The 25,897-nt window shown below is 34.1% G+C and overlaps 1 protein-coding gene across 1 annotated transcript in view; it reads right to left on the bottom strand.

Moving 5' to 3' along the window:
* Positions 1-25,897, bottom strand: part of sntg1.S (syntrophin gamma 1 S homeolog) — a 194,788-nt gene that overhangs the window by 34,659 nt on the left and 134,232 nt on the right. Inside the window, exons 10-11 of the mRNA XM_041567862.1 lie at positions 10,451-10,553; positions 7,260-7,342 (exon numbers count right to left, since the gene is read on the bottom strand). Of these exons, the coding sequence (XP_041423796.1) occupies positions 7,260-7,342; positions 10,451-10,553 (186 nt within the window). The remainder of the gene's footprint in view (positions 1-7,259; positions 7,343-10,450; positions 10,554-25,897) is intronic.

The following is a 25,897-nucleotide window of genomic DNA, read 5'->3' as shown; positions in this document are numbered from 1 at the left end:
TGGACTTCATAGCAAATCATAATACTATGGGTTTGTGCCAGCATGGTTTTATGCGTAATAGATCATGCCAGACTAACTTAATTTCTTTTTATGAGAAGGTAAGTAGAGACGTTGATTCTGGGATGGCAGTGGATGTGATTTACTTAGACTTTGCTAAAGCATTTGATACAGTGCCACACAAAAGGTTACTCGTTAAATTAAGGAATGTTGGCCTGGAACATAGTATTTGTACCTGGATAGAGAACTGGCTAAAAGATAGACTACAAAGAGTGGTGGTAAATGGAACATTTTCTAATTGGACCAGTGTTGTTAGTGGAGTAGCGCAGGGCTCTGTACTAGGTCCCTTGCTTTTCAACTTGTTTATTAATGAACTGGAGGTGGGCATTGAAAGTACTGTTTCTATTTTTGCAGATGATACTAAATTGTGCAGAACTATAGGTTCCATGCAGGATGCTGCCACTTTGCAGAGTGATTTGTCTAAACTGGAAAACTGGGCAGCAAACTGGAAAATGAGGTTCAATGTTGATAAATGCAAGGTTATGCACTTTGACAAAAAAAATATAAATGCAAGTTATACACTAAATGGCAGTGTGTTGGGAGTTTCCTTAAATGAGAAGGATCTAGGGGTCTTTGTAGATAACACGTTGTCTAATTCTGGACAGTGTCATTCTGTGGCTACTAAAGCAAATAAAGTTCTGTCTTGCATAAAAAAGGGCATTAACTCAAGGGATGAAAACATAATTATGCCTCTTTATAGGTCCCTGGTAAGGCCTCATCTGGAGTATGCAGTGCAGTTTTGGACTCCAGTCCTTAAGAGGGATATAAATGAGCTGGAGAGAGTGCAGAGACGTGCAACTAAATTGGTTAGAGGGACGGAAGACTTAAATTATGAGGGTAGACTGTCAAGGTTGGGGTTGTTTTCTCTGGAAAAAAGGCGCTTGCGAGGGGACATGATTACACTTTACAAGTACATTAGAGAACATTATAGACAAATAGCAGGGGACCTTTTTACCCATAAAGAGGATCACCGTACCAGAGGCCACCCCTTTAGACTAGAGGAAAAGAACTTTCATTTGAAGCAACGTAGGGGGTTCTTCACAGTCAGGACAGTGAGGTTGTGGAATGCACTGCCGGGTGATGTTGTGATGGCTGATTCAGTTAATGCCTTTAAGAATGGATTGGATGATTTTTTGGACAGACATAATATCAAAGACTATTGTGATACTAAGCTCTATAGTTAGTATAGGTATGGGTATATAGAATTTAATTAAAAGTAGGGAGGGGTGTATGTATGGATGCTGGGTTTTCATTTGGAGGGGTTGAACTTGATGGACTTTGTCTTTTTTCAACCCAAGTTAACTATGTAACTATGTAACCTGTGTGATGTCCCAAATTTAGATCCATTATCTGGAAAACCCCAGAATTCTCAATAATAAATCCAATACCTCGCTCTCTTTTTTTTTACACAAAAATCAAAAATGAATATCCTGCTCATTGTTCTATAAAGATCATTCATCTAAACATCAAGAAACAATTTGTTTATAAATGATTTTTATATTGTACACTAATTTTTCATAGAAAACACTTAATTCTTCTAGAAATTAATTAATACAGAGAAAACAAGTAGCATGCTTAACAAAAAACAGTGGCAATGGAATATTACAGCTATTTTAAGATCATGCAACGTTCAAACTCCAGAGTTCCCTCTTATTTTCATTAGGATCCATTTGTTTAGTCTATACAGATGACCAAAACACACACTATCCAGCTGATATATATATATGGGCACCTCTTCCAAAAGATTAACATTGACCAGTTACAAAGATGGGCTACTGGGGAGACTCATTAAAAGTCAGTAAATAAGACAGGTTAAAGTCCATAATCATTTAGCCCTCAAGCCCAGAGTTGGTGGGAGCTCAGCATGCTCCTCTTATGCCATAGGTTCAAAAGCAACCAGTAGACATGAGAAATATGCCAAAGCTGACCTGTAAAAGGTTGGCAATGCAAACATTTTAAGTAAACTCTGCCTATCATTTTAAACAACCACATTCATTGGTACATGTATGTTAACAAAAAAGGGGATGGGTTTGCAGAATACTTTTGCAGAATCAGGCATGAATCTGGTAATGCATTTATATTAATGAGTGTTTTGCAGACACTGAAGTTGGCACTGCATTAATACAGCTAGGTTTTCTAGAGGCATTACTGTACCTATGAAGTTGGCACACGTGGGAAGTTATTTATCAAAATCCGAATTTATCTCATTATTTTCTGAAATATACTCTGACAAAATCTGCACGGGTTATTTCCCCTAATTTATCAATACATTTTCCCAAAAAAATCCAGTGCGTGAAAAAACTTGAAAAAAAACATGAAAATTATATGAAAATGTAATCGTACAAATTTTCGGATTTTCTGCAAGAAAGAAAACTACGATTTTGGATTTTTCAGACTTTAATAAATAACCCCCTTAAAGTTGCAACTCCATTTATTCTTCTATGTGAACATGAGTTTGCATTACAATTATGCTTTGGTGGCATCAAACATGAAGCTGCCATTGCATATATACTGCTGTGAACTTGTGTACATGTATGTACTGTAACTCAGATATTGGAAATATTGGTCTTTATAAGAGTTCTATTTGGAGTTAAATTGCAATATATTGCAACCTTTTGAAGAACTATGCAAAATATGAATGAAATTCTTGAGTTGAGAGGAAAAAATCAGGTTGGAATTCTTGTAACTTCAGTAAAAGGGCTAAGGAAACAAGATGCAGTGTGATATACAATTGTATATTTTTTTTACAGTTTCACTGTTTTCAGCTGATTGCATGTTGGTTTCTGTTATCAACTTAATGAGCATAAATAACAATGTTTATTTTGCTTATTTTGCTGAAGAGATAAAGAAAATGACTTTTTATTTCAAGACCTACATGTAAAAGTGGAAAACAACCAGGAAAAATGAATAGTAGCAGAATTACCTTGCGGCTGAAGAGAAACAGATATTTACATTTATAACAGTGCATAATGGATGGCTGCTTTAAATTGGAGAGGCTGAAAGCAAGTGCAATGTAGCTTTCTGTTATAATAAAATGTACATGAAGCATGGGTAAATGAAACCTTCCGATTACTAAATAATTCCTAGTATCCATATTTGTTTTAACACACTTGATTTCCCATCTCTTTTTGAATGGAAGATCACATGTGCCAAACCCTGCTTTGAATAACATGCATACAAATTACTTTTGAAAGTGCGCAACAAACAAAATGAGTCACTGAGATGGAATTCATATTGTAGCAATTATATTTTATTGCATATTCTGGCTTTTTTAAAATCTTCCTGGCATTGTACCTCAAGAAGACTAACTTAAAAAATACTAGTTTATATGTTACATAAGATACCAAGGATATGTTTAATGATAGGAGACTATTGTTTCAGAAGACAAAAATCTCATAAATGCAATAATCTTATTACAGAATTCTGATCAAATCAAAATGATAACACGTTTTAAAATTAAAGATTAAAAAATAATAAAAATGGGTTCTTGAAGGTTTATTTCAGTTGTTATCCTCTAGGTATGTAAATATTTAGTGTGATACTGTGGCATGGGAAAATGGTTACACAGTGGTTATACAACATTTGTATTCACAAAAACACTTTGGCTTCACCTAAAACGTCCTTTATTGTTTGCTCCTAAACAGATTCACAGTTTCAACTTCTCATGGGCCTATACCTGCTGTAGCTCTTAGTCTCCCAACGATAAGTCAACCATTTGAACAAATTATATGGTAGCTACCAGCTCAAAGAGAAACTTAAATTTCTTGCCACTAATGCATATTCCAGTATTTTGGGACCCATACATAGGGCTTCTATAGATTTATTGAAAGAGTTATATCTAATCTAGGACCGAGACACTTGAAGGGGCAAATGTACTTAAGGTCGAATATCGATGGTTAATTAACCCTCGATAGTCGACTGTCAAAGTTAAATCCTTCGAATATTGATTGAACGGAAAATCGTTTGATTGAACGATCAAATCCTTCGAATCGTTCGATTCGAAGGATTTTAATCCATTGATCGAACGATTTTTGTTCGACCAAAAAAAGATAACCAAGCCTATGGGGACCTTCCCCATAGGCTAACATTGACTTTGGTAGCTTTTAGGTGGCGAACTAGGGGGTCGAAGTTTTTTCTTAAAGAGACAGTACTTCGACTATCGAATGGTCGAACGATTTTTTGGTTAAAGGTCGAAGTAGCCCATTCGATGGTCGAAGTAGCCAAAAAAAACATTCGAAATTCGAAGTATTTTTCCTCTATTCTTTCACTCGAGCTAAGTAAATGGGCCCCTTTAATAACAACAATTAATTCCCCCCCAAACTTTAAAAAACAAAGTAAGAAAAAAATCAAATCAAAAAGGGTATATCGCTATACAGTATTTGCACTTTAGCCACATCACTTTGTAGCTGATTATTTTATCCATTAAAAGAAAAAAAAAGTGGCTAATGAACTTAGATGGCTTCCTAATTAACTTTCAGTATAGCACATGCAATCTACTTTTTTATATGTTCTACTATAGAAACACTTATACATTTGAATATCTTGTCATTCGTATTTCAAAGCTTACTTAGTTATATATGCAACACAATCAGAAAATAAATCCTACTGAAAAGAGCATTTGAAGGTTTCCTATGTCACCATTATAGATATATCAGAGCTGTACGATCCTTCAGAACCCTAGGAAGCCTCAGTGATCAAAAAGCTTCAACACAAAATGCCAGACTATACAAGTAGCAACAATATACCTTGTCAAGAATCTCCATTTTCTTCAGTTTGATGTCACATTTTATGGAACTGTGAACTAGTTATAAGGGTACCTGACCAATTAAGTGTGAATGCTGAAGGGGTCTTCAGCTCAACATGCATAAAAACTTCAGCTTTAGAAGAAATGTCATCTGTAGAACACAGAGTCCTTTGAAAATGGCCTGTAAGTTTTGCACTACAGATAATTTAATCAGTTAAATGTCTGCAGTCTAAGGTTTGATTTTTGTATTACTTGGATTTCTGCTATATTTAGTAAGGCTTAATGGAGTGTGCTAACAAGTGACCTTATAAACATCAAATAACTGCAAGGAGAAGGAAAAACACGGCTATTAATACTGTTAGTAATATTTTAAAAGAAAATAATCTGAAAATTGCCTAAATGCTTGAAAGACCAAAACAAAAAATGTAACACTATGTTCACCCCAGATGTTGTGCATTTATTTTAGAAGCTCTGATTATATTTATATATATATACAAATTTATATTCAATAAGTCTCTTTATAGTACCTGTAGGATAACAGGATAAAACCATTTCTTTAAATCAAACATGCAGTTGTTACTAAGAAATATTGTGCTTTCAGATAATGATAACACAGTATAATATTCTAATTCTTCACCCTTACTGAATTCATAAGAAATAAACTGAAAAGTACAATAAAATATTTATCAGTGTTTATTGTGTTCAAAACACTAAACTATTTTGATAATCGCTTTGTTAATAAGTAATTTTTAGGGGGGTTGTTAAGCTAACATTCTAATATGCAAATTACTGTCCATCATATTTTTGATATTGGGACAACCCTTTGGTGATGGATTATGTATTTGTCTGAATCAAAAATTTGTGAGTTCACTGCATCCCTAGTTGTACATTTGCAACAGCCATAAAAGTTGGTGTAGTTCTGGTTTTCTAAATACTAAAAACTTGTTAGTTGGGATGTTTATCTCCCTTCTTTCTTGGTCTTATTACTATCTAAATTTTAGGAGGAAAATATAAGAAATATTGTTAGTGCAAACTATCCACCACTCTATTCTAATCCTTTGAAGGTAGCCTTACTGTAATGTTTTTAGAGCAAGTGGTTTTCAGCCTTTTGAGGTTTCAGATCCCCTTTGTAGTAGACAACTGGTCAGGATGCTGCTTACCGTATAAGGCAATGCAATCATATCATTCTTTATCAATCTTTTTTAACCCCAACAATAACTAAGCCATCATTTTCTAATCACATCCTACCAACTTCAGGGTTATTGCAAATAGGTACTGACTCCATAACTCACATAACTTGCTTTCTGAATGATCTCTTTACCCACTGTTAGCTAGCATTACTAAAGGGCTACTATCAGGGTTTAAATTAACCAGCAATAAATAAACAATATAAAACAATTCAGCAAATAACTGTAAGACAAACTATATTTTTTAGTCTGTAAGTCAGTGTGTTGTAATAGAGTAGAAAATGCTCAAAGAAATCATCATAGAAATACCCTTGGGAAGCTATAGCAGCACGGTTTGCTCCTTTTGTCAGTTAGAGATAAACAAGACGTAAATGTAAACAGACAATAAGGCTACACATAGCTCTCATTAGGTGCCATGTTGGTACACCTTAAATACGATCAAGTTTGGTGGCCATATTAGTACACCCAAATACATTGACAATGTACAGTATATACAAAAATACAAAGCACTTTTTTATATGTGTTTAAAAGATTTATGACAAACTATACATTTGTCACAGTGGAAATAGCCTTATCTCAACCTGAAATTGGTTGCAGATGTTTCGATTTGATTGGTGCACGTGTTTAAATAATGGTATTTGGCTCTGCACATTTAGTCTATGACTAGTGTTTGTAACACGAAATGGACACAATCAATCTTTTCTACTTTGTTTGAACAACCTGGTGGTTGTTATTCTGAGTGCCTGCTCCATTGAGATTTTCGGTTTGTCCACTCTGGGCGGTGCACTTGGGCCACTTCCTAAATGACGTGAGTGATTACTATACTCTTTTTGGGGACCCCTACTCTGGTTCATTATAAATGAGAAGTAACACTTACCTATCCCTTTTGCAAGAACCACTCCTCATTTAAAAAATAACAATAAATAATTAGATACTCTAATTTACAAATATTTATTAAATCAGAAAAATAGAATTAGGAGAAAAAAAACATCTTATTTCTGCTTAAACACATCTTCACCCCCATTACAGCCAACAATAAATCCTAGACTTTGTCAAGCAACATTGTAGTTATATTTTAAATGTCTTAATTGGTACTGTATTTTTTTTAAAATGCAACTAAAACTATACAATGCAATTTACAACTGTTTGTTTCAGAGATCCAACAGATCATGGACAGACAGAAAGAAAGATGGAGAGATTGAGATTAATAGGATTATTTCTATATGCATGCTACTTCACGACTAGCCCTATTGCATTTATAACATTCGTACCGTGTTGTTGGGATGATAGTTAAGATGTAACCCACTGTCACAGAGAGGAGAGGATGTGCCACTGCTTTGGTCGCAAGGTACACCTAAATGAAAAAGGTGTTTTTTTGGTTAATATTGGATGAAAATGCGAAACAGTTCTACTAATATTGTTGGTAACATAGTTTGCAAATTATATATGTCCAATAAGACAAAATTTAATTAGCACTTGTGTCTACAGTATCTGTGCTCCCATACTGTACCCATGTACTCTACTTGCACATCTTAGTATATCAAACACAAGGCACAGAGCACACAGATGCAAGGGAGTCCTCTATGCAACACTTTGGTTTATATATTACAAATATTGAAATATTATAGCGGCAGGCAAAATAACTTATCCACATTATTACATATGTTAAGTACGGGGCTCACACTACAGCTTACTACCACAGGTTCTCCATCCTCCTTCTATGGAATAGCAGTTAATAATAGAAAGTGTATGGCCATATCTCAAAAACATACTGCTGTCCCTTAACTTGTGCCCTTTTCACTACCTGTAGCAAAATCTGAAGATTCAAGCTCAAACATTTTAGCCAGATAGGGACATTGCTAGAATGATGGCAAGGAAAAGTGGACGTAAAAGTAAAAAACATAGGAATTAGTGCTTTTTTATATTGTAAAGCCCTCAAAAAGTTCTATTTTTTAATCATTATTTAGAAATTTTACTCTTCGTGTCATAGCTAATAATTACTTTAACTGCAGTTTGTCAGATCATTTGTTTAACAATGGAAGGGAACATTTACAAAGTGCAGGGCCAGGTGCAAAGTGCAAAAAAGGATGCAAACCACAATGTTTTTAGCAGACTCGCATCTTTTCTGAATTGCTCCAGGTCTCTGCACTCTAAAATAAAGGGCAAAGACCTCATGTGCCCCATGAATATAGAGAAAAAGAAGGGGGATTGTTCAATGCACATTCTATGGTCCACTGTCTCACAAGCAATCTAGTATCTATGCAAGTGCATTTATTAGATACAAAGTTATGATCATAAAATTGGTAAGCCATCATACATCAAAGTAAACCCCATATGGTCGTCCCTAACTTTTTACCTCCAGTCATAATATTAAAGGCTGGCACTTTCCTAACTCTTTACCTCTTGTCATAGTTTCAAAGGCCGGTCCTGCATAGTAGCATTTCTTGGGATAAGTGTCTCCTGACCTGAGCATTGGTTTCAGTCAGAGGTCTTAGTCCTCCCCCGCCATTAGCTTTAAAAAAAGAGAGAGATTGCCTAGACCACAGCTTTAGTTCCACTGGCCTAATCCTCTTCCAATTGCGGTTTTTAATAGAGAGAGAGACTGCCCAGACCAACACACATTTTTTTAAAAGACTTTTTAAGGTATGGGTGTGGGTGACTACAATCACATAGAAGCCACATGCAGCATAACTGCTAGACTTCTAGCAGAATAACTTTAATACAATACAAATATTTTTATTTAGCCTTGGAGTGCTCTCACAACCCCCCTTTTTTGCATTTTGTATTGTTAGAGTTATTCTGCAAGAAGTCTAGCAGTTTTGTATCTATTGGATGTATCCATTGGGTAGGTACTTCTTCCTGTACTTCTAATCATGGTGAGTACATTTGTTAAACATCAGGTAATGTAACATAATTCATAAAACCTTTTTCATATTTACAGTTTTGTTACGCAGCTGCTAGTACCTTTTGCTGTGGGGTTAGCAATTTCTCCAGGGTTTTTGTAGACCTAAGTACATAAAATGTTTCTCTTTGGCCACCCACTGCTGAAATCAGGCAGCACTGTATACATGGTCTGAAGCAGGTCTTATCTACTCCATTTTGGTTCACCAATGTGCATGCAGCACAGCATTGAAATAAAGGTGTTTTAGTTGAAATATCCAGTTTATGTTGTATCCATTTTTAGGGTCAAAAAGGACTATACAGGTGTGAAGTTCATCCAAATTATGGCTATATCATGAAACAATATCAGTTAATATTAAGGTTATTAAATAAAGTCAGACAATTAATTTAGAATATTTGGGTGGTACAGGTATTATCATTTATTTCCATCACATTAGTATTGAGATTTCCATATATTGATTGTTGTTCAGGAAAACCAGTTGGAAGTATTTGCATTTTACCAGTGCTGACTGATTTAGAGTTTCAAGGATTATTAATTATAGCATTTAATAAAATATTCTGTTTGTTAAAACCTAAAAACAAATATTAAGATGTCTAATAGCTAATTACAGCAAATCAGCATGCTGATCCAGCCATACAGTGACCCTCTTGCCCCATTAAACCACGAACCAGTGTTTTTAGACCTATTCCTTCATTGAGCCATGCTAAGTTCATAACAAGGTTATAAATGTATGAGAACATTGATTTTTCAGCCCTTCAGCTATAATTAAGACTAATTAAGGCATCGAATAGGTGTTGGCCCCAACTCTTGTTCTAATTGACCTTCAAGAAGGGCTGGCTGGATAATCTAGAACAATTATAGAATATTTTTCTAAATATATCCTCACAGTTTTGGAACCTGGGACATGAACCCTAAATAAGCACAGAGCAATGAATAAAGTCTGTAGAATTTCAACAGGTTTACATAAGATCCAGAGAGCATTTTGGAGCTACATTAAGGGGGTTATTGATCAAAATCGGTAAAAAACTTAATAATATTGTGAAAAAATCTGAATACCATGACTAATTTCGGTTTGACTTTTTTTCAGATTTGATGGCTTAATACCTCAACTTTTTCAGATTTGATGCCCAAATACCACAACTTTTTTGGAAACCCAGTGCAAATCAGTATATCTTCTGGACATCAGCTATTGACTTCTACTCAACAGGTCTGATTTCGAGTACTTTTTTATTCGGACTTTTAACACCCTCTGGGTTTAATAATTCTTAAAAAATTCTAGTTTTTTTTTTTTTCTTCAAAGAATTTGTGTTTTCCACTATTAAAAGGCCAATGAGAAAAAATCGGACTTAAAATAACCCCCTAAATAAACAAAAGCTACCAAAATTAGCAGCACGTGTATAACCACAGATAACTTTACTGAGCTCCCCTGGCCACAATACTAATGTCACAAAACAGCTTCTAAACTGGATTGGAATTGAGGACCACTAGAAGTTGAAAGGGGATTTTACTGAATAATAATATTTCTCCCATCATTGAACAGAATTAGTTAGAAATACTTACAAGAGCAATCTTCGTTTAATGGTAATTTTAGGAATGCTGGTGATCTTTTGAGAAATGAGACTGTCAGCGTAACTTCTTCCCCAGCATTTCTTAAGACTTGCACCTGTAAAACACCACAAGCATGAAATTACAGTCTGTCATTTTTATAAATGTTTAACACAAAATGCATATACTGTAAGTAGGTCATATTATGATAATATAGCAATTCATTATCTTAGAGAGATTATATAGTGAATAAAGTACCCCCTCTTGTAAATTCTAAGAATAGTATAAGTTACTGAGGAGTTTCATGACAATATAAAAACACAAGGCTGAGTGTTTTTATACAGGTCATGGAACTCTGAGGTTACTTCTAATATCATCATATTTTGCAACAGGGGGTACTTTATTTATTATAATACACAAGTTTTAGTGAGTCATGCGACACAAATAACATCACTACTCATCGTTTATAAATGATGACATCAGTACTCATTGTTTATAAGGATATAATTTACAAGATATTCTTGGCTTTTGTGTATTATAAGTATATATATTACTGGCATGTGAAGATGGAGCATATTACATAAAAAGAGGTTTACACAAACCTTAATGAGGTTTACACAAACCTTAATGAGTTAAAATAATATTTTTTTTATTTGATTGCGATAAACTCACATAAAAGTAAGGTCCCAGAATATGGACACCAGGAAAAGAAAGGAAAGAGGGAAACTAAATAAGTTGTATGGTAAATACATTAGTGGTTCTCCTGCAGCAAAGCCTGCTCACACAACAGTTAGATGTTAGTGATGGGTGAATTTATTCGCCAGGCGCAAATTCGCCGGTGCCGTTTCGAGAATTTTCGAGAATTCGCCCAAAAAACGTCTGCCGGTGTAAAAAACAAGACGCCGGCGCCGTTTCGATAATTTTTCACCTTTTTGCAAATTTCGTAGGAAATTCACAAATTTTTCGGTGAAAAGGCACAAATTCACCCATCACTATTATCTAATAGTCAATATTTTTAAAGTAAACACGATTTAAAATGTACATTTACAATATAAATTTTGAAAGTAGAGATGGAGTGAAAAAATTTGGCAGGTGCGAATTTGCGCCAAATTTCCACGTTTCTCCGCCAGCACGTATAAAAATATAAAAATTGTCACAGGCGTCAATTAACGCGTGTCAAAATCATTTTGACACTCATTGACTGCAATGCATTTTGCCCGCTAGTGACAAAACTGACCCATTTTACTTTGCCAAAATTTTGTGTATTGGCAACAAATTCGCTAAATGCATTGAATCTATGGGCGACAATTTTTTTGGGTTCGACAATTTTTTCCTCCATTGGAGTCTATGTGCATCTTTTTTGTGACAAAACCTGGTGAAAAATTTAGCTCATCACTATTTGAAATGGAGAATTCAATTGTAACATTGAAAAGTAATTTTAACGTTGTGTCTACTGACAGGACTTGCAATTCATTCTTCCTAGACCACTAAATACCCATGGTTCTTTCATGTTTGGAAGACTTTGTACAAAATTCATAAACCAAGAAAATGTCTCACTTGAATGATTTGACCTAGGGGTGTATATATATATATATATATATATATATATATATCTATATACCCTGTATATATATATATATATATATATATATATATATATATATATATATAGTGAAGGAAGGAAACCGGCACTCACGAAAATGACATCGTCGTGTCGTGTCAGCCGAAACGTCAGCAATTGTCCACTGAATAAAGAGAAATTTATCACTTCTAAGACCTGTGAGTGCGATCTTCATTTCCTGCTATATATATATATATATATATATATATATATATATATATATATATATATATATAGATACACAGTATATACTGTATTTCTTTTTAACACTGCTTTTTAAAAGGTCATAAGACTTTTTCTGTGTTGAAACAAATCAACACAGTGGTGTTTGACTTTTTTGCATTTTTATTTGTATGACTGCAATGTTTATTTAATTACAGTTGGGCTAAAAAAAAAAAAAAATATATATATATATATATATATATATATATATATATATATATATATATATATATATATATATATCTGCTTATAGTGTATGCAAGATGCAAGGGTATTATAAAGGTTATGTTGATCTGCTTTGATTTCATATACAGAATATTAATTAATAGCACTGGCTGCCTCTGGAAAAAGGACTTTCTTCTCACCTTGTGCTGCTGGGCATTATTACCTTTACAAAAGAAATGTCGATCTAAAATAATCATTTTAAGCGTAAATGACATTCCTATTTTTTATGAAGTCTAATAAGAAATATAAAGGTCTCACTAACCTTGCAAACAGATTCATAAAATATAAACGTTTAGGGATCAGCTATAGTATTATAATATGCGCTGTCAAAATAATTTTGTCTCTTCTGTCAATATGTACTGAAACTAAAGTTTTATTGCAAGCCCTCCCTATTTTTTGACAAATGGTTGGTATAATATGTTTCCCTATCAGTTTCCATTGTCTGAATTTGCTTCAAGGACAAAACAGCAAATCACTTTTTATTGTTTTCTATTTCCCATTGATAATTAAATATCTTTGACAGTTGGTTCAGCTGTGATTCTTTTGTTGGCCATGAATTATGTTTTATATTGTAACTAGAGGAGATAGACATCTGTGTATTTTCTCTGGTATCAGTATACATGCCAAGGGATATACATTTCCTCCAGCTTATTAAATGTGACTACGCATTTTGGCAGTCTATATAGAAACACTGTACCTTTATTTCATCAGAGTTAAAAGCATAATAACTGGTTCAAATTGTATCATTAAAATGTAGTTTGGTACTGTGAACATTGGAAAGCTAAACAGAAAAGTTAATGGAGTGAAGTTAAAGACTGTAGATCAATTCACAGGTAGTCCAAAAAATATTTAGCAAAATCTCTAAAATTTGAGACGCTTCATTTGCAGCAAAATTAAAAGTATAATGTATTATGCAATTTAGATTTTTTTCTGTGGGTGAGGATATATAAAAAGAATACAAATACATGTTTATTTATCAGTTACAAGATTCAGGAATATAACTGCACAACCTATTTAATGTCAAGTTTGTGCTATGTTTGTACAAATATGCAGTAAAAGATTTTGGGCATTGGTTATTCACATAATATTCATATATTCATATACTTGTCCTGACAAATATATTTATAAATCTTATCTCAATCCTATAGTTAAACTAAATACTCCTTGTTAACTAAAAACCTCTTAAACACTGGCCAACTCTTGTATTTTCAATAAAAAAGCAAATAGAACGTATATACAGTATTTTTTGAAGTTTATCTTTGGCTAGCAACTTCCACCTAAAGGAAGTTTGTTATATTAGTATCTTAAAATAATATAAGGAAGAAAATGTAGAAGAGATAAAAATGAGGTCCCTTTTGAGTTACAAAAGCGACTGTAACTCTAGAGAAACCGGACACTGCAACAGCTAAGGGGCTCCGAATATGTAGGGGACCCAGTGTGGCACTTACTAATAAGCTTTAGTGTGTTTAATATAAATATTACATACCCCATCCCTGTTTAGTGTGTTCTCATATAACCTACATTCAACTTTCCCATAGATAGGGTACAGCTGCGTTAGCACAGATTTCCCATTCCTGGCAGCTGGGGGGATAAAACTAAGTAAATAGGCTGAGAGGTAGTATCCTTGACGAGTATCCTTCAATGAAGTAGTATCCTTACAATTATAATAAATGCATTTAATAATACACTAAATAGAATCTCCTGTTATAATAATGTAAATATGTACAGGTATAGGATCCCGATATCCAGAAAGCTCCGAATTACGGAATGGCTGTCTGCCATAGACTCCATTTTATCCAAATAATCCCAATTTTTAAAAATGATTTCCTTTTTCTCTGTAATAATAAAACAGTAGCTTGTACTTGATCCCAACTAAGATATAATTAATCCTTATTGGAAGCAAAACCAGCCTATTGGGTTTATTTAATGTTTAAATGAATTTCTAGTAGACTTAAGGCATGAAGACCCAAATTACGTAAAGATCCATTATCCAGAAAACCCCAGGTCCTAAGCATTCTGGATAACAGGTCCCATACATACAGCACATACATTCTAAAAAATATCCTTACAATCCTTTTCAATTTTTTAATACACTACAAAGAGAAACAACTGTGACAGATGTTGCGCAGAGATTTTTTTCAAAATTATATGGGCATGAATAAAAGTCTCCTTAACATATAAAGTCATATATGAATGTCCGGGTGTGCAAAACTGAATGAAGCTACACACAGCAGGGGTTATTTATTGAACTTCGAAGTTATGTTAATTTTTTTTTAGCTCTAATAAATTCTAATGTAATCGAATGAACTCGAATGGGAGGTTATTTATGAAAAAACTTAAATGTCTCACATTCTATTGAATAGGAACAACTCGAAAATCCAAATCAAATTTGAATCGAGGTTTCCTTTGAAAAAGTATCAAATTAAAACTGTTTCCAGGGTCAAGGTGTGATACATCTCAAATTAAAATTCTAATTCAAGTTGGTGATTTTAAATTCGATATTGACCAAAAAAATGTAATCAAAATTTACCATTCAAACTTTAGTAAATCTGCCCCAACATGTTCATGCCTAGACTGAGATATAACATAGGGGCTGGCATTTTAGGTATGTAAAGACCCAAAAAATCTCATACAACCCCATCATAAAGCACAGCCCTCAATTATCTAGTTTGCCAGGCTCAGCCTGATGTCTTCTCTAAAAGGCAAGTTATATGCATTAAAACTCAACACTAATGCTTTTCTTGCCCTGCTGTACTATTTTTAGGCAGACATGACTTTTTAAGTGCTGGAAGTTTAATCCAACTGAGTTAAAATCATTTAGAGGCATCTAAAGTTATTATATATTTTTTGAAAATTTGATTTAATTAGTTTATTGAAAACTAGTTTTTGCTGATTTGCATAAATATAAAACTGTATTTTATTACTTGAAAGAATATTAGATTACCATAAAAGTTAAACTGTTGGTAAACACTGCAGCTACTGTAGGCCTCTCTTCTTCTCTTTTATTATTAATAGCATCAGCATTGTTCTGCTTATATTTATGTCTTATTCTGACATTATCAAGTTTGTTTGCACCTACACCAATTTGTTATTTATATGAAGATAATGACAAGAATGATAAGAGGTATGTTTAATGATGCCTAAAGCTGTTACAGCAGTGACACTTTCCTGAGGATTTTAGCAGAGTTTTTTCTTAGATGTTGGGTTATAGCCTATTGGACTCACCCCTTGCTCCTCTTTGAATTTCAAGTGAAGGACTCCATGTAGCTAGGTGTGCATCCATTCGTGCAGAGCTCCTTAATCTGCAACACCATATAGGAAATGAGAAAATGGAAACATGCAGCACACCTTCTCAAAAAAGTAAAGCCACTTGTGCTTTTAATGAACTAATAAATTGTGGTTTAATTTTTTTGAGAATGTGTGCTCTGTTTTTCCCTGTTTTTCCTTTCCTGTTCAGAATATACATTCCATAAATAAGTGTAACAATAAAGGGTATTTGAAAGATAATTACGAGCCCTTTCAATTAATGGTTACTGTAAAAATAACCTTTAGGTATGGCTATACAATGGAACATTCTATCTCCTCTACAGAAGAGGGTTAAGAAAGTTATTTTTTTTTACATCGACCTTCGACTCGAACATTTCGAACTAAAAATCGTTCGACTATTTGACCATTCGATAGTCGAAGTACTGTCTCTTTAAAAAAAACTTTGACCCCCTAGTTCGCCACCTAAAACCTACCTAGGCCAATGTTAGCCTAACAATTTTCTGATCCAAGGAAAATCCTTCGGTCGATGGATTAAAATCTTTTGAATCGTTCGATTCTAAGGATTTAATCCTTCGATCGAACGATTATTCCTTTGATCGTTCGATCGTAGGAATAGCGCTAAATCCTTCGACTTCGACATTCGAAGTCAAAGGATTTCAATTCGGCAGTCGAATATCGATGGTTAATTAACCCTCGATATTCGACAATAAGTAAATTTGCCCCTAAAATATGAATGGTCTATCTTTCATGAAATATACTATGAGCACTCCATAACCTATAACTCATAGAAGTCTGGATTTTGCTGCAGCCAGAGACATATAGGGGGTTATTTAGTCAGATTTTTTCTCATTGGCCTTTTAAAGTGGAAAAATATATTTATTTTTTTGTGGAAAAAAAAACTTGACTTTTTGGGGAATTATTAAACCCAGAGGGTGTTAAAAGTCTGAATAAAAAGTACTACATCTCAGACCTGCCAATTTCCTATAAAAGTCAATAGGAGATGTCCCAAAGATATGCTGATCTGCGCTGGGTTTCCGAAAATGGTGTGGTATTCGAGCATCAAATCCGAAAGAAGGTGCGGTAGTCAGGAGTCAAATCTGATAAAGTTTCGGTATTCGGCATCCAATAGCTGTATTCAGATTTTTTCACTATTTTATCCCGCACAAGAAATTTTCTGGAAAATGTATTAATAAATAAGAGGAAAATCTGTGCAGATTTGGTCAGAGTAGTTTTTAGAAAATTCTGAGAAATTTTCGGATTTTGATAAATAACACCCTAAAAGAAGATGAATGTAACATTACAAGCATTTCGCATGAAAAAAACATTTTAGCATATTTATGCAGGAAACCAAAGTATCAGTCTACATGACTGTAGTAGTGATTTACAGTTACCGGTAGTTTCTATATGCACATTTCTAATGTTGCTATAAAAAAAAGATACAAGAAATACATAAGGATCATGGGTCTCATTTACTAATAGGGCAAAATGCCATGTTTTACAGCAATGTCACATTACCCCAAGAATTCCACCTCTGAAAGTTTTGCATGCATTTGGGAATGTAATATGTTATGTCATTTTGGACATCAGGCAGGTTAGACATGGGAGCTTATTGAGATGTTCTTCCATTCTATCACAGGTACACTGCACAAATTGAGCCTGGTAAGTCATGTATGGCCAATAGTAAGTGTAATTGACTTTAGTACGTAAGAACACTTAGTTTTGTACTATGGATAAAAATAATAGTTACAACAGGTAGATTGTTGACAGCTGAAAATATAGATACGTTTTCACATTATGTTATGGCATTATGCTAATTTTATGCCCAGTGATGCCCACACCCAAAGTAAATATGGCTTTATGTATTTTTTAAATAGCACTATCATATGCCTTCTGCTGGTCAAGCTGGTGTAAGCAGCAGAGCTGCAGTCATGGTTAGTAATCCTGAGAACAAGCCTGAGCTTTGAGCGCCTTTTGCCTCTGCTTGTGTTTTCTAGTTTCACACATACATTTTTAACATCCACAGTCATTCTAGGTAGCAACCACTGCTAGTGAAACTATATGTGATAGCATCATCTCTATCTCACCCCCTTGCATAACAGCACTAAAACCTTCCAGTTTATTATACTTCTTTTACTCTCTCTGTCTCTCCTTGGGGTAGATTCACTAAAGAGCAAAGCGACTAACGTTAGCGACTTTTCGCCAGCTTTACCATCCATACCAACCATCCATTTGCACCAACATTTATAATAAAGACCTCCATACAACTTTACATTACCCGTCGTATACAAATTGACCTAAGCGCAAGATCACTAGCGAATTTTCACTAGGCACAAACGAACGCTAATGCATCTTCTAATGCATGAAATGCTTGCTGCCGAAGTAAGGCTAGTGAAAAGTCACGCCCAGCGTGCAACTTCGCATATTAGTGAATTAGAATAGTGGAAGCAAATTTGAGCCTGGCGAGATGGGTGCGAAGCAGTCGCTGGTGACAATTCGCGCTTTAGCGAATCTACCCCCATGTGTTAAAACTACCATTCCACTTTAATTTCCATTTTATAAAGTGAATCAATATTGCTAGAGAATACACTGACCTGACCTATGGTATCAACCTTTACATATGCACAGGGTCCTTGGGGATCATATTGTCATGTATGAAATTGATTCAATAAAACAGTACAAATGTATAAAATATATTCATAAGCCAAGATTGAGTGACCAAAAGAAATATCATAGCTTCAAAAAGGTCAGTTTTGAACTGCTTTCCTTCAGTATTTGTCCACATGTGCAGCAATATTACAGTGAGTTGATAGTGGTAAAGATGCACAATGATTTGTGATACAACGAAGCTCTAGTTACTATGATTTAAAAAAAATTCTAAAAATTCTTTGTTATTCTAATAGGGAAAATACTAAGTCTTAAAAAAACAGCTGCCATAATAAAACAATATTATTAAGAGACTGGAATATCTAACTATTTGCTGTTTAAATCCATCTATGCAATTGGCAATGAAGAATAATGGGGAACTCACATGTTATGTGCTTCCACACCATGTAAAGATATAGGAACTCACATCTTGTGTGCATCCATAGGATATAAAGTATTATCCATATCACCTGAAACAGAGATATACTATCAGAAATGGAACTGAATTGCAAACAAAAAATATATTAACATTCAGGGATAAATACATATATCAATAGTAAATATATGTGAATTTTGATTTTCCTGCACAGCCAGCACAGGTAGAATCCAATGATCCTTATAGAGTTACATGGATTCTTATTTTAAAATTGAATGTAACAGTAGATCTTGATTCTCATCTGGGGGATAATTACACTAAATAAATCAAAGACATAGCATAACTAAATAATTGTGGTTTTTAATTATACTTGACCTTTTTTTTAGGAACACTATAGGATTCAGTCAAAGGTGGAAACTTGTAGAACCATATTTTCAGTTAAATGTTGATCAGCCTTTCATACAGAGTTCCTATTCTTCCACTGAAAACTATATCAGCTCAGTGTATTCTTGCATTAGGGTTAAGTGGCAACATTGACCTAGCCAACAAAGAAAAAAAACACAAACTGCTGACATTCCTTAATTTATTGTTTTTTTTTTAAGATAATGTAATGTAATTAAATAAATAGGTCCTATCATGTCCTAAATAATAAGATCATTTTTGTTTACATGTCATTACATTATACATCTGAAGTAAATTAGCCTACTATGTTTTTACTTTTTAGGTTATGCCCCGTTTCAGTTAGCATTGTGAATATTTGTATTGTACCTATTTGTAGGACTCATCAAACACATGGCTTATATAGCCTTTCTACTGGCTCAGGAAATAATTGTTTTATTAAGATAAGGCTAACATGTTAAGTTCTTGACATATCTATTATAATATTAAGGGCAACATTTTTTTAATCATCTCACTGTGTAATTGTGTGCTTTTATCAGCATTATTGTTTAGATTAAACCTCTAAACCCTGACAACAGGCTGTATCAGGGAGACACATTACAGATACAGAGGACTAGTACAATTAAGATAATACTTTATTCTTTATTTGATTAGAAAGGGTCTTGTATACAAATGAAATAGGACTTAGTCTGAATAGTTAATCATATAACTGGAGTACATTATTTGGGAGAAAAATGTAATTAGGAAGCATTTTATGTGCAGTATTTATTACATAAAGTGCTTGGGCTGTTTGCTACCAATTTTCTAATTGGGTACAATTGGCTACGCTATTAAGTTATACAAAATAATATTTTATATGAAAGATTTCAAATATATAAAATATTTAATTTAAAGAAAATCTAATAGCTCTATTATTGTCCAACAAAAGAATGGGAAAATGGAGAGCCATTTAAAGAGGGTACAGAATGCAAAGGTTCTGATCTTTGAGGGCAAGTTACAAATATTGTCTAATTGCAACACCCCAAGGAACCCAAGATGCTACAAACAGCATTAGGCCAGATGGGTCACTCTTATCACAGAACTCTTCTGCCAAGGCCCTGGACCCACTCTAATTTTTGTGCACAATACACAACATATCACAACTAATATTGTGGAGTGTTTCTGACAACATTTTTTTAATGAGACCCAAGAAATTAAAAACTCAACATATATCTGGACCACAATACTAGCAATTTAGCTCAATAAGATTAAAGCTCTGTTTCTTAGACTTAGGCTGTACTACAACCACCAACATTTTTACCAAAAAAAAAAACCAAACATGCTTTTAAATAGCAAAATTAACTTTATACCAGAATGTTTTGAAAATGTTTTTATGTATATTTATCCCTTAATGCACTTTACAAATTGTTTGCTTATCAATTCATGTATTCCATTTCAGCATGAAAACTATGACTTATAGAAAGAGATGATTAGGAAGTTAAAGCGATAAAATGATGTTGTAGCAGGATGTTGTCTATACATTATGACACTTTCTAACTTACTTTGCTTCACTTATCAACGTTCATTTAATTCTTTTTCCTCGTTCCACCGCCATATCTTTAGCATAGCAATGTAAAAAGCACAGTGGCATAAGTATAGTAATTCATGCTAAAGAAATTAAATAATTACCCTGCACTTTCATATACAGAAGATAATGTAATTTGATCATCCTTCATCATTTTTATAACAGAAATAATAAAAATTGCATATAGTTTGGAGGAATGGGGAAGGGCCCTGCTCACTAGAGTATTTAATCTAAGAACTGTGACTGCTTATATAGATGTATATATTATGCAGAGGTCTTCTGTGGTACTATTAGGGGTAGATTTACTAAGGTTTGAATGGTAAATTTGAATTTGACTTGTGTCAGGTTGGGACTATTCAATCAAATTTTAGACGTTCACATTTTTTCATAAAAAAAAACATACCATTCGAATTGTGAATAAAAATTTTTTATTAGAGTGTAAAAAACTTCACAATACTCTAAAATTCAACCTTTGATTTAAAAAAAAACCCTTGGTGTTGCTACCCGGCCAGCATTCACTGGTTTAGCTGATAAAATGCCAGCCAAGGCCAGGGCTGTTATTACAAATGTACAGGTAATGTACTTGCCTGTATATTTGTAATGATTAGTCCTCCGACCCTGGCCTGTCTCTGATTCACTACTGGTTCTCCCTCCCAACTCTCCAACTATCTCACCACCACTTTCCATACTAACAAAATGTTCCTATTTGCATCATAACTTTACCCCTTACATCATTGCCCTACCTCCTCATATACCTGACCCCACACCAGCTGGGGGTTTCAAAAAAAACCTTTTCAAACGGCAACCAGGTGTTTTGCCAGTTCAAGTTTTTCACAGGTCTCACGTGCTTATCATAGTATGCACCTAGGTCTCATCCATTTCAAGTATAACTACTAAAATGAATGGGGTAAATGCAATTATGGGAAGTGCAAACAAAAACGGGCCTCTGCTCAATATTACCATTGAGACAAAAATCAGAAGTTAAATAATAGAAATAACAGTGGAGGAAAATAAACTGTAGAATTGTGTAAAGGTTTATGTACAGGTAATATGACCTCTGTGACATCATTTAATCAGCAAGTTAAACTTGACTGAGCATCTGGGAATAAGAGAACATTTTTTAAAAAGTAATCTCGAAAGAGAATACATGATTACATATAAACACCATATTGAATTTTCATCAGGCAGGGTTGTAAACAGCACTCTGTAGGTCATCAGCTAATAAGCTGAAAAGAAACTACCACATGGTAGAGAACTAATAACCTTTAGCAGCCCTGATCTGTAGTCTGCTCCTTACGGTATAATGTAAATGATGAACAAGCTCACTAAAGCAAATCACAAGCTGTCCACATTGTATAAAATAATAGACATTGACAATAGTAAAACATTATTTAAAAATAAATGCATTTTATCTTTAGACCTTTTCATTTCAATTAGTTTTGTCATGTTGCTTAAGGAAAATATTTAGTTCATTACTATTAGAAATTACTTTTAAATGTATTAATCTTGATAACAGGGACTTGAATAAATGGTTAGACATCTGTGCTCCATGTATGACACCAGGAACTGTGCTCAGTAGCGATGAGCGAATGTATTCGACAGGCATGGATTTTCGGCAAATTTCCATATTTTGCCACCTGCTTTTGCAAAACGGCGGCGAAAATTCCCTTTGGAAAATGTGTTTTGCTATTTTTTCACTGTTTCGCTAATTTTTTCGTATTTCCGAGAATTTTTCGGTTAAACGTGACAGATACACCCAACTTCCCCTCAGTGTATTACACTACTATAGATCTACCGTAACAATAGACTTAAATAAATATTTATCAGTATGGCTGTGGGGTTTTCTGTTTAATTTTTCTTACACAGATTTACCCCCTTAAAAAAGGAATTAAAGGACCAGTAACATCAGGAACCAAAAAAAACAAAACACACACATTTATTTTTTTTTAGTTTGTTGTTGATATAACTTTCCCATACTTGATGCGGACCAGTGACAATAGCATTTTATACTGTATTTGAAAATGTGTACACCAATGCATTAAATTCACATCTTCAAAATAATTTAAGGGTTGTACCAGCATAGGTCATGTGTGATGACTAAATGATATAGAGGAGGCAAAAAAGAAAATGTAATAAATTTCACAAAGAGAGCAAATTTGTGCAAAAATAAGAACAAACATTTGCATGTTGCAATGTTATATACTTCATTAGGCTTTTATAGCACTGCACATTGTAAACTTTTAAGAGTTACTTGAAGGTGGTGTAACCTTTTAGAGCAAATGTAACACATTTTCATTAGGAAGTTTTATTATGTACACAACACACAAATGCAAACTATAAAATTCACAATCGTTAGGCAACTTTCTCGTGAGGGGCAATGGGTTTGCAGAATTTTTGCAAAGGCACAATTGTTCTCAATGCAAATATTTACATTTACAAACCATTTTTCCATTAGTGACCTACTGTATTTTTCATTCCCTCATTAATATTATCATTGCTTCTTTAGTCCATGTCTTTTAGGTGTGCCACTCAGATTCCTAATATTTACTCTTGACAGACATACCAGAGACATCATGGGCTGCAATTCTTTGGAAAGAACGTGAAAAAGGTTTGCAATAAACCACAATCAGAGTATGAGTCCCTGAGTGCTATCACTTATTTATAGGAACTTGCAGAGTGTTCAATCGGTATTATGTTATAGGCTTATAGATACAGGCTGCCCTGAGTTGCATTCCGTACAGTGCTGCTAACAGTTCTTATCCAGCAATTTAGTATATACAAATGTACAAGTTTAATTTAATTAATATTATAATATTATATACTACTTAATTTAATTAATAAAATATACTGCTAATACAGGAAAGGCTGCTATACTTGAATTATTATTGCTAGGTAAGTAAAAAGGAAAGAAAAGAAAATCCCTGAAATAGAAATACTTTGGTTGAAGCCTAGTAATAGTTCAAATGTTCCTGTAAAACCTGACAGATATTTGACAGTTCTCTCAGTGTGTGGGATTGTTATAAAGTTGGTGGTGAAAAGAAGACGTCTACATTTAGGTTACAAATAGTATCTGAATATAGTATTCAACGCCAATTAAGTAACTCTGGAGGTACAAAAATGCATATTCCATAATGATAATGCATACAGATAGAAGGTTTACCTTCATTCATTCAATTTGGTTTTATCCAGATGTTACTGGAATCACGTCAGGAAAGCACAAGTACAAATCATCACGATTGTAATCAGCAATAGAATCCAAACTAAACATGAAAGCCACTGGAGGTATATGATGTTTGATGTTTGAATTCATTAAAAGAAAAAGGCTGAATTGTTATACAGTAGGCTCACAGTTAGCCCAGAGCACCACAACCCCCTTTCCTAAGATGCCCATGGCTATTCTTACCAAGAGCCTCTAGTAAATTATCTTCTCAACCCCTGACTTCATTGGCAATCCCTACAGGTACCAGTCTCAAGGTGCTCCTAACATTGGCTTCTGGGCCCATTCCTTAAGGGATATCCAGTTAAAAAGGCACGCTGCCTGAGAGTCATCTCAACCAGTCCCTCGTCTTCTCTAATCTCCTGCCTTTTCCTCCACTGGTTACTTTTACAAGTAACAGCAAAAACACTAATCAATGCCCATATCCTTGCACATGCCCCAGACCTTCAACAGAGGGAGCAAACACCAGGAAACATCAAAAAAGGCTGGCACAAGCCAAACCACACCAGGTTGAAAAGCAGGAGCCAGATGGAAAGAATTAAAATTTCTCATTTTAAGGGCTCTCCAATATCTCAGCATTTAAGAGAGTTAAGCAGCAGATGTAGATACTGTACATCACTTTTAAGATAGTTTAGGATTAATGTAAAGGACACCTTGACAGGGTGTGTCGACTTATGCATGTTTGTACAAACAATGTGATTAAATATGTCTCTTTTTCAACTGAATGCAGGTATTTCCCTTCACTGCCAGTAGGGTTGGTAATTCACTTTTTTTTAAAACATGAATTTATGGGGGTTATTTACTAAACTCCGAATGCAAAAATCCCAAAAATTTGTGATTTTTTTTGTATAAAATCCAATGATTTTTTGATGTTTCCTGAAATACCCGAAGATTTTGGAGTTTTCTGGAAAAAAAGCATACAAAATCTGAGTTTTCGAGTTGAAATTCTGAAAAAATCTTGAGATTTGGATTTCCACATTTTCTGGAAAATATAATAATAAATAAGTGGAAAAAACATGTGTGCGTGTAATCAGAGTTTTTGGCAGAAGATGTTGAGATAAATTTGGTAGCTTTGGTATTTTCTGGATCCTCTTTTTTTCTCTTCGGTAATTTATGGACCATGCACAGTTACCACTACTAAGGACTGGCTCCAACTGCGCATGCGCCAAAAACTCAAGTGTCAATGATCACTTCACAAAGAAATCTGAAGCTACCAAACATGGAACCCATGAGCTCTGCTGCACTACTCTGCATAGGTTGCTCAGTGTTGCTGCTAGTAGAACACTATTCTGGGAGGAAGCAGGGAGAAGGGCCAGTGGAATGTGGCAGATGGCGGAGTTTATTTATTTCTGGAGAATGCTTATATCTATCTACTGTAAATATTTATCCATGTGTGCATTTATGTATATATGTAAATAATTTCTTTTTCATATTTAAAATGAGTCAACAAAATAAAAAGGCTTTATATGAAAACTATATTTTTCACAACAGTACCAAAAAAATAGGAAACTAATTTTATTGTCTTAGGGCTGTGGAGGTAACAGTCAGTCAACAGTAATTTCTTTAAGGGGAAATATACCCGTCTTTTCACCATGAGCTCATTCAGATGCGCTTAAGTGTATGTAGAAAATGTGCATAGACACTTTCCCAGCCTCTCATTTTATTAGAGTTTCAGTAACCACATAACCTAACAAACCTCACAGACAGAAGCTATTAAACCTCTGAAACAGCACATGTCCTTTTCTTGGTTCATGTGAGTTAATTGTAGTTCCTCACACACATTTACACATCTGGAGCTTGGATGTCAGATCAGACAACCCACTGGGCAATTTTGTTTGTTAGAGGTTTTTTGTTTTCTTAGAGGTTAGCATACATATCTGTATTAACCAGAAATTTATTTTATTAGAGGAACCTGCTTGTTGTGGAGT

The sequence above is a fragment of the Xenopus laevis genome, chromosome 6S, assembly GCF_017654675.1.
Source record: "Xenopus laevis strain J_2021 chromosome 6S, Xenopus_laevis_v10.1, whole genome shotgun sequence".
NCBI classification, from domain to species: Eukaryota; Metazoa; Chordata; class Amphibia; order Anura; family Pipidae; genus Xenopus; species Xenopus laevis.
The sequence above is the reverse complement of the archived record's forward strand: the minus strand, read 5'-3'. Positions and strand labels throughout refer to the sequence as shown.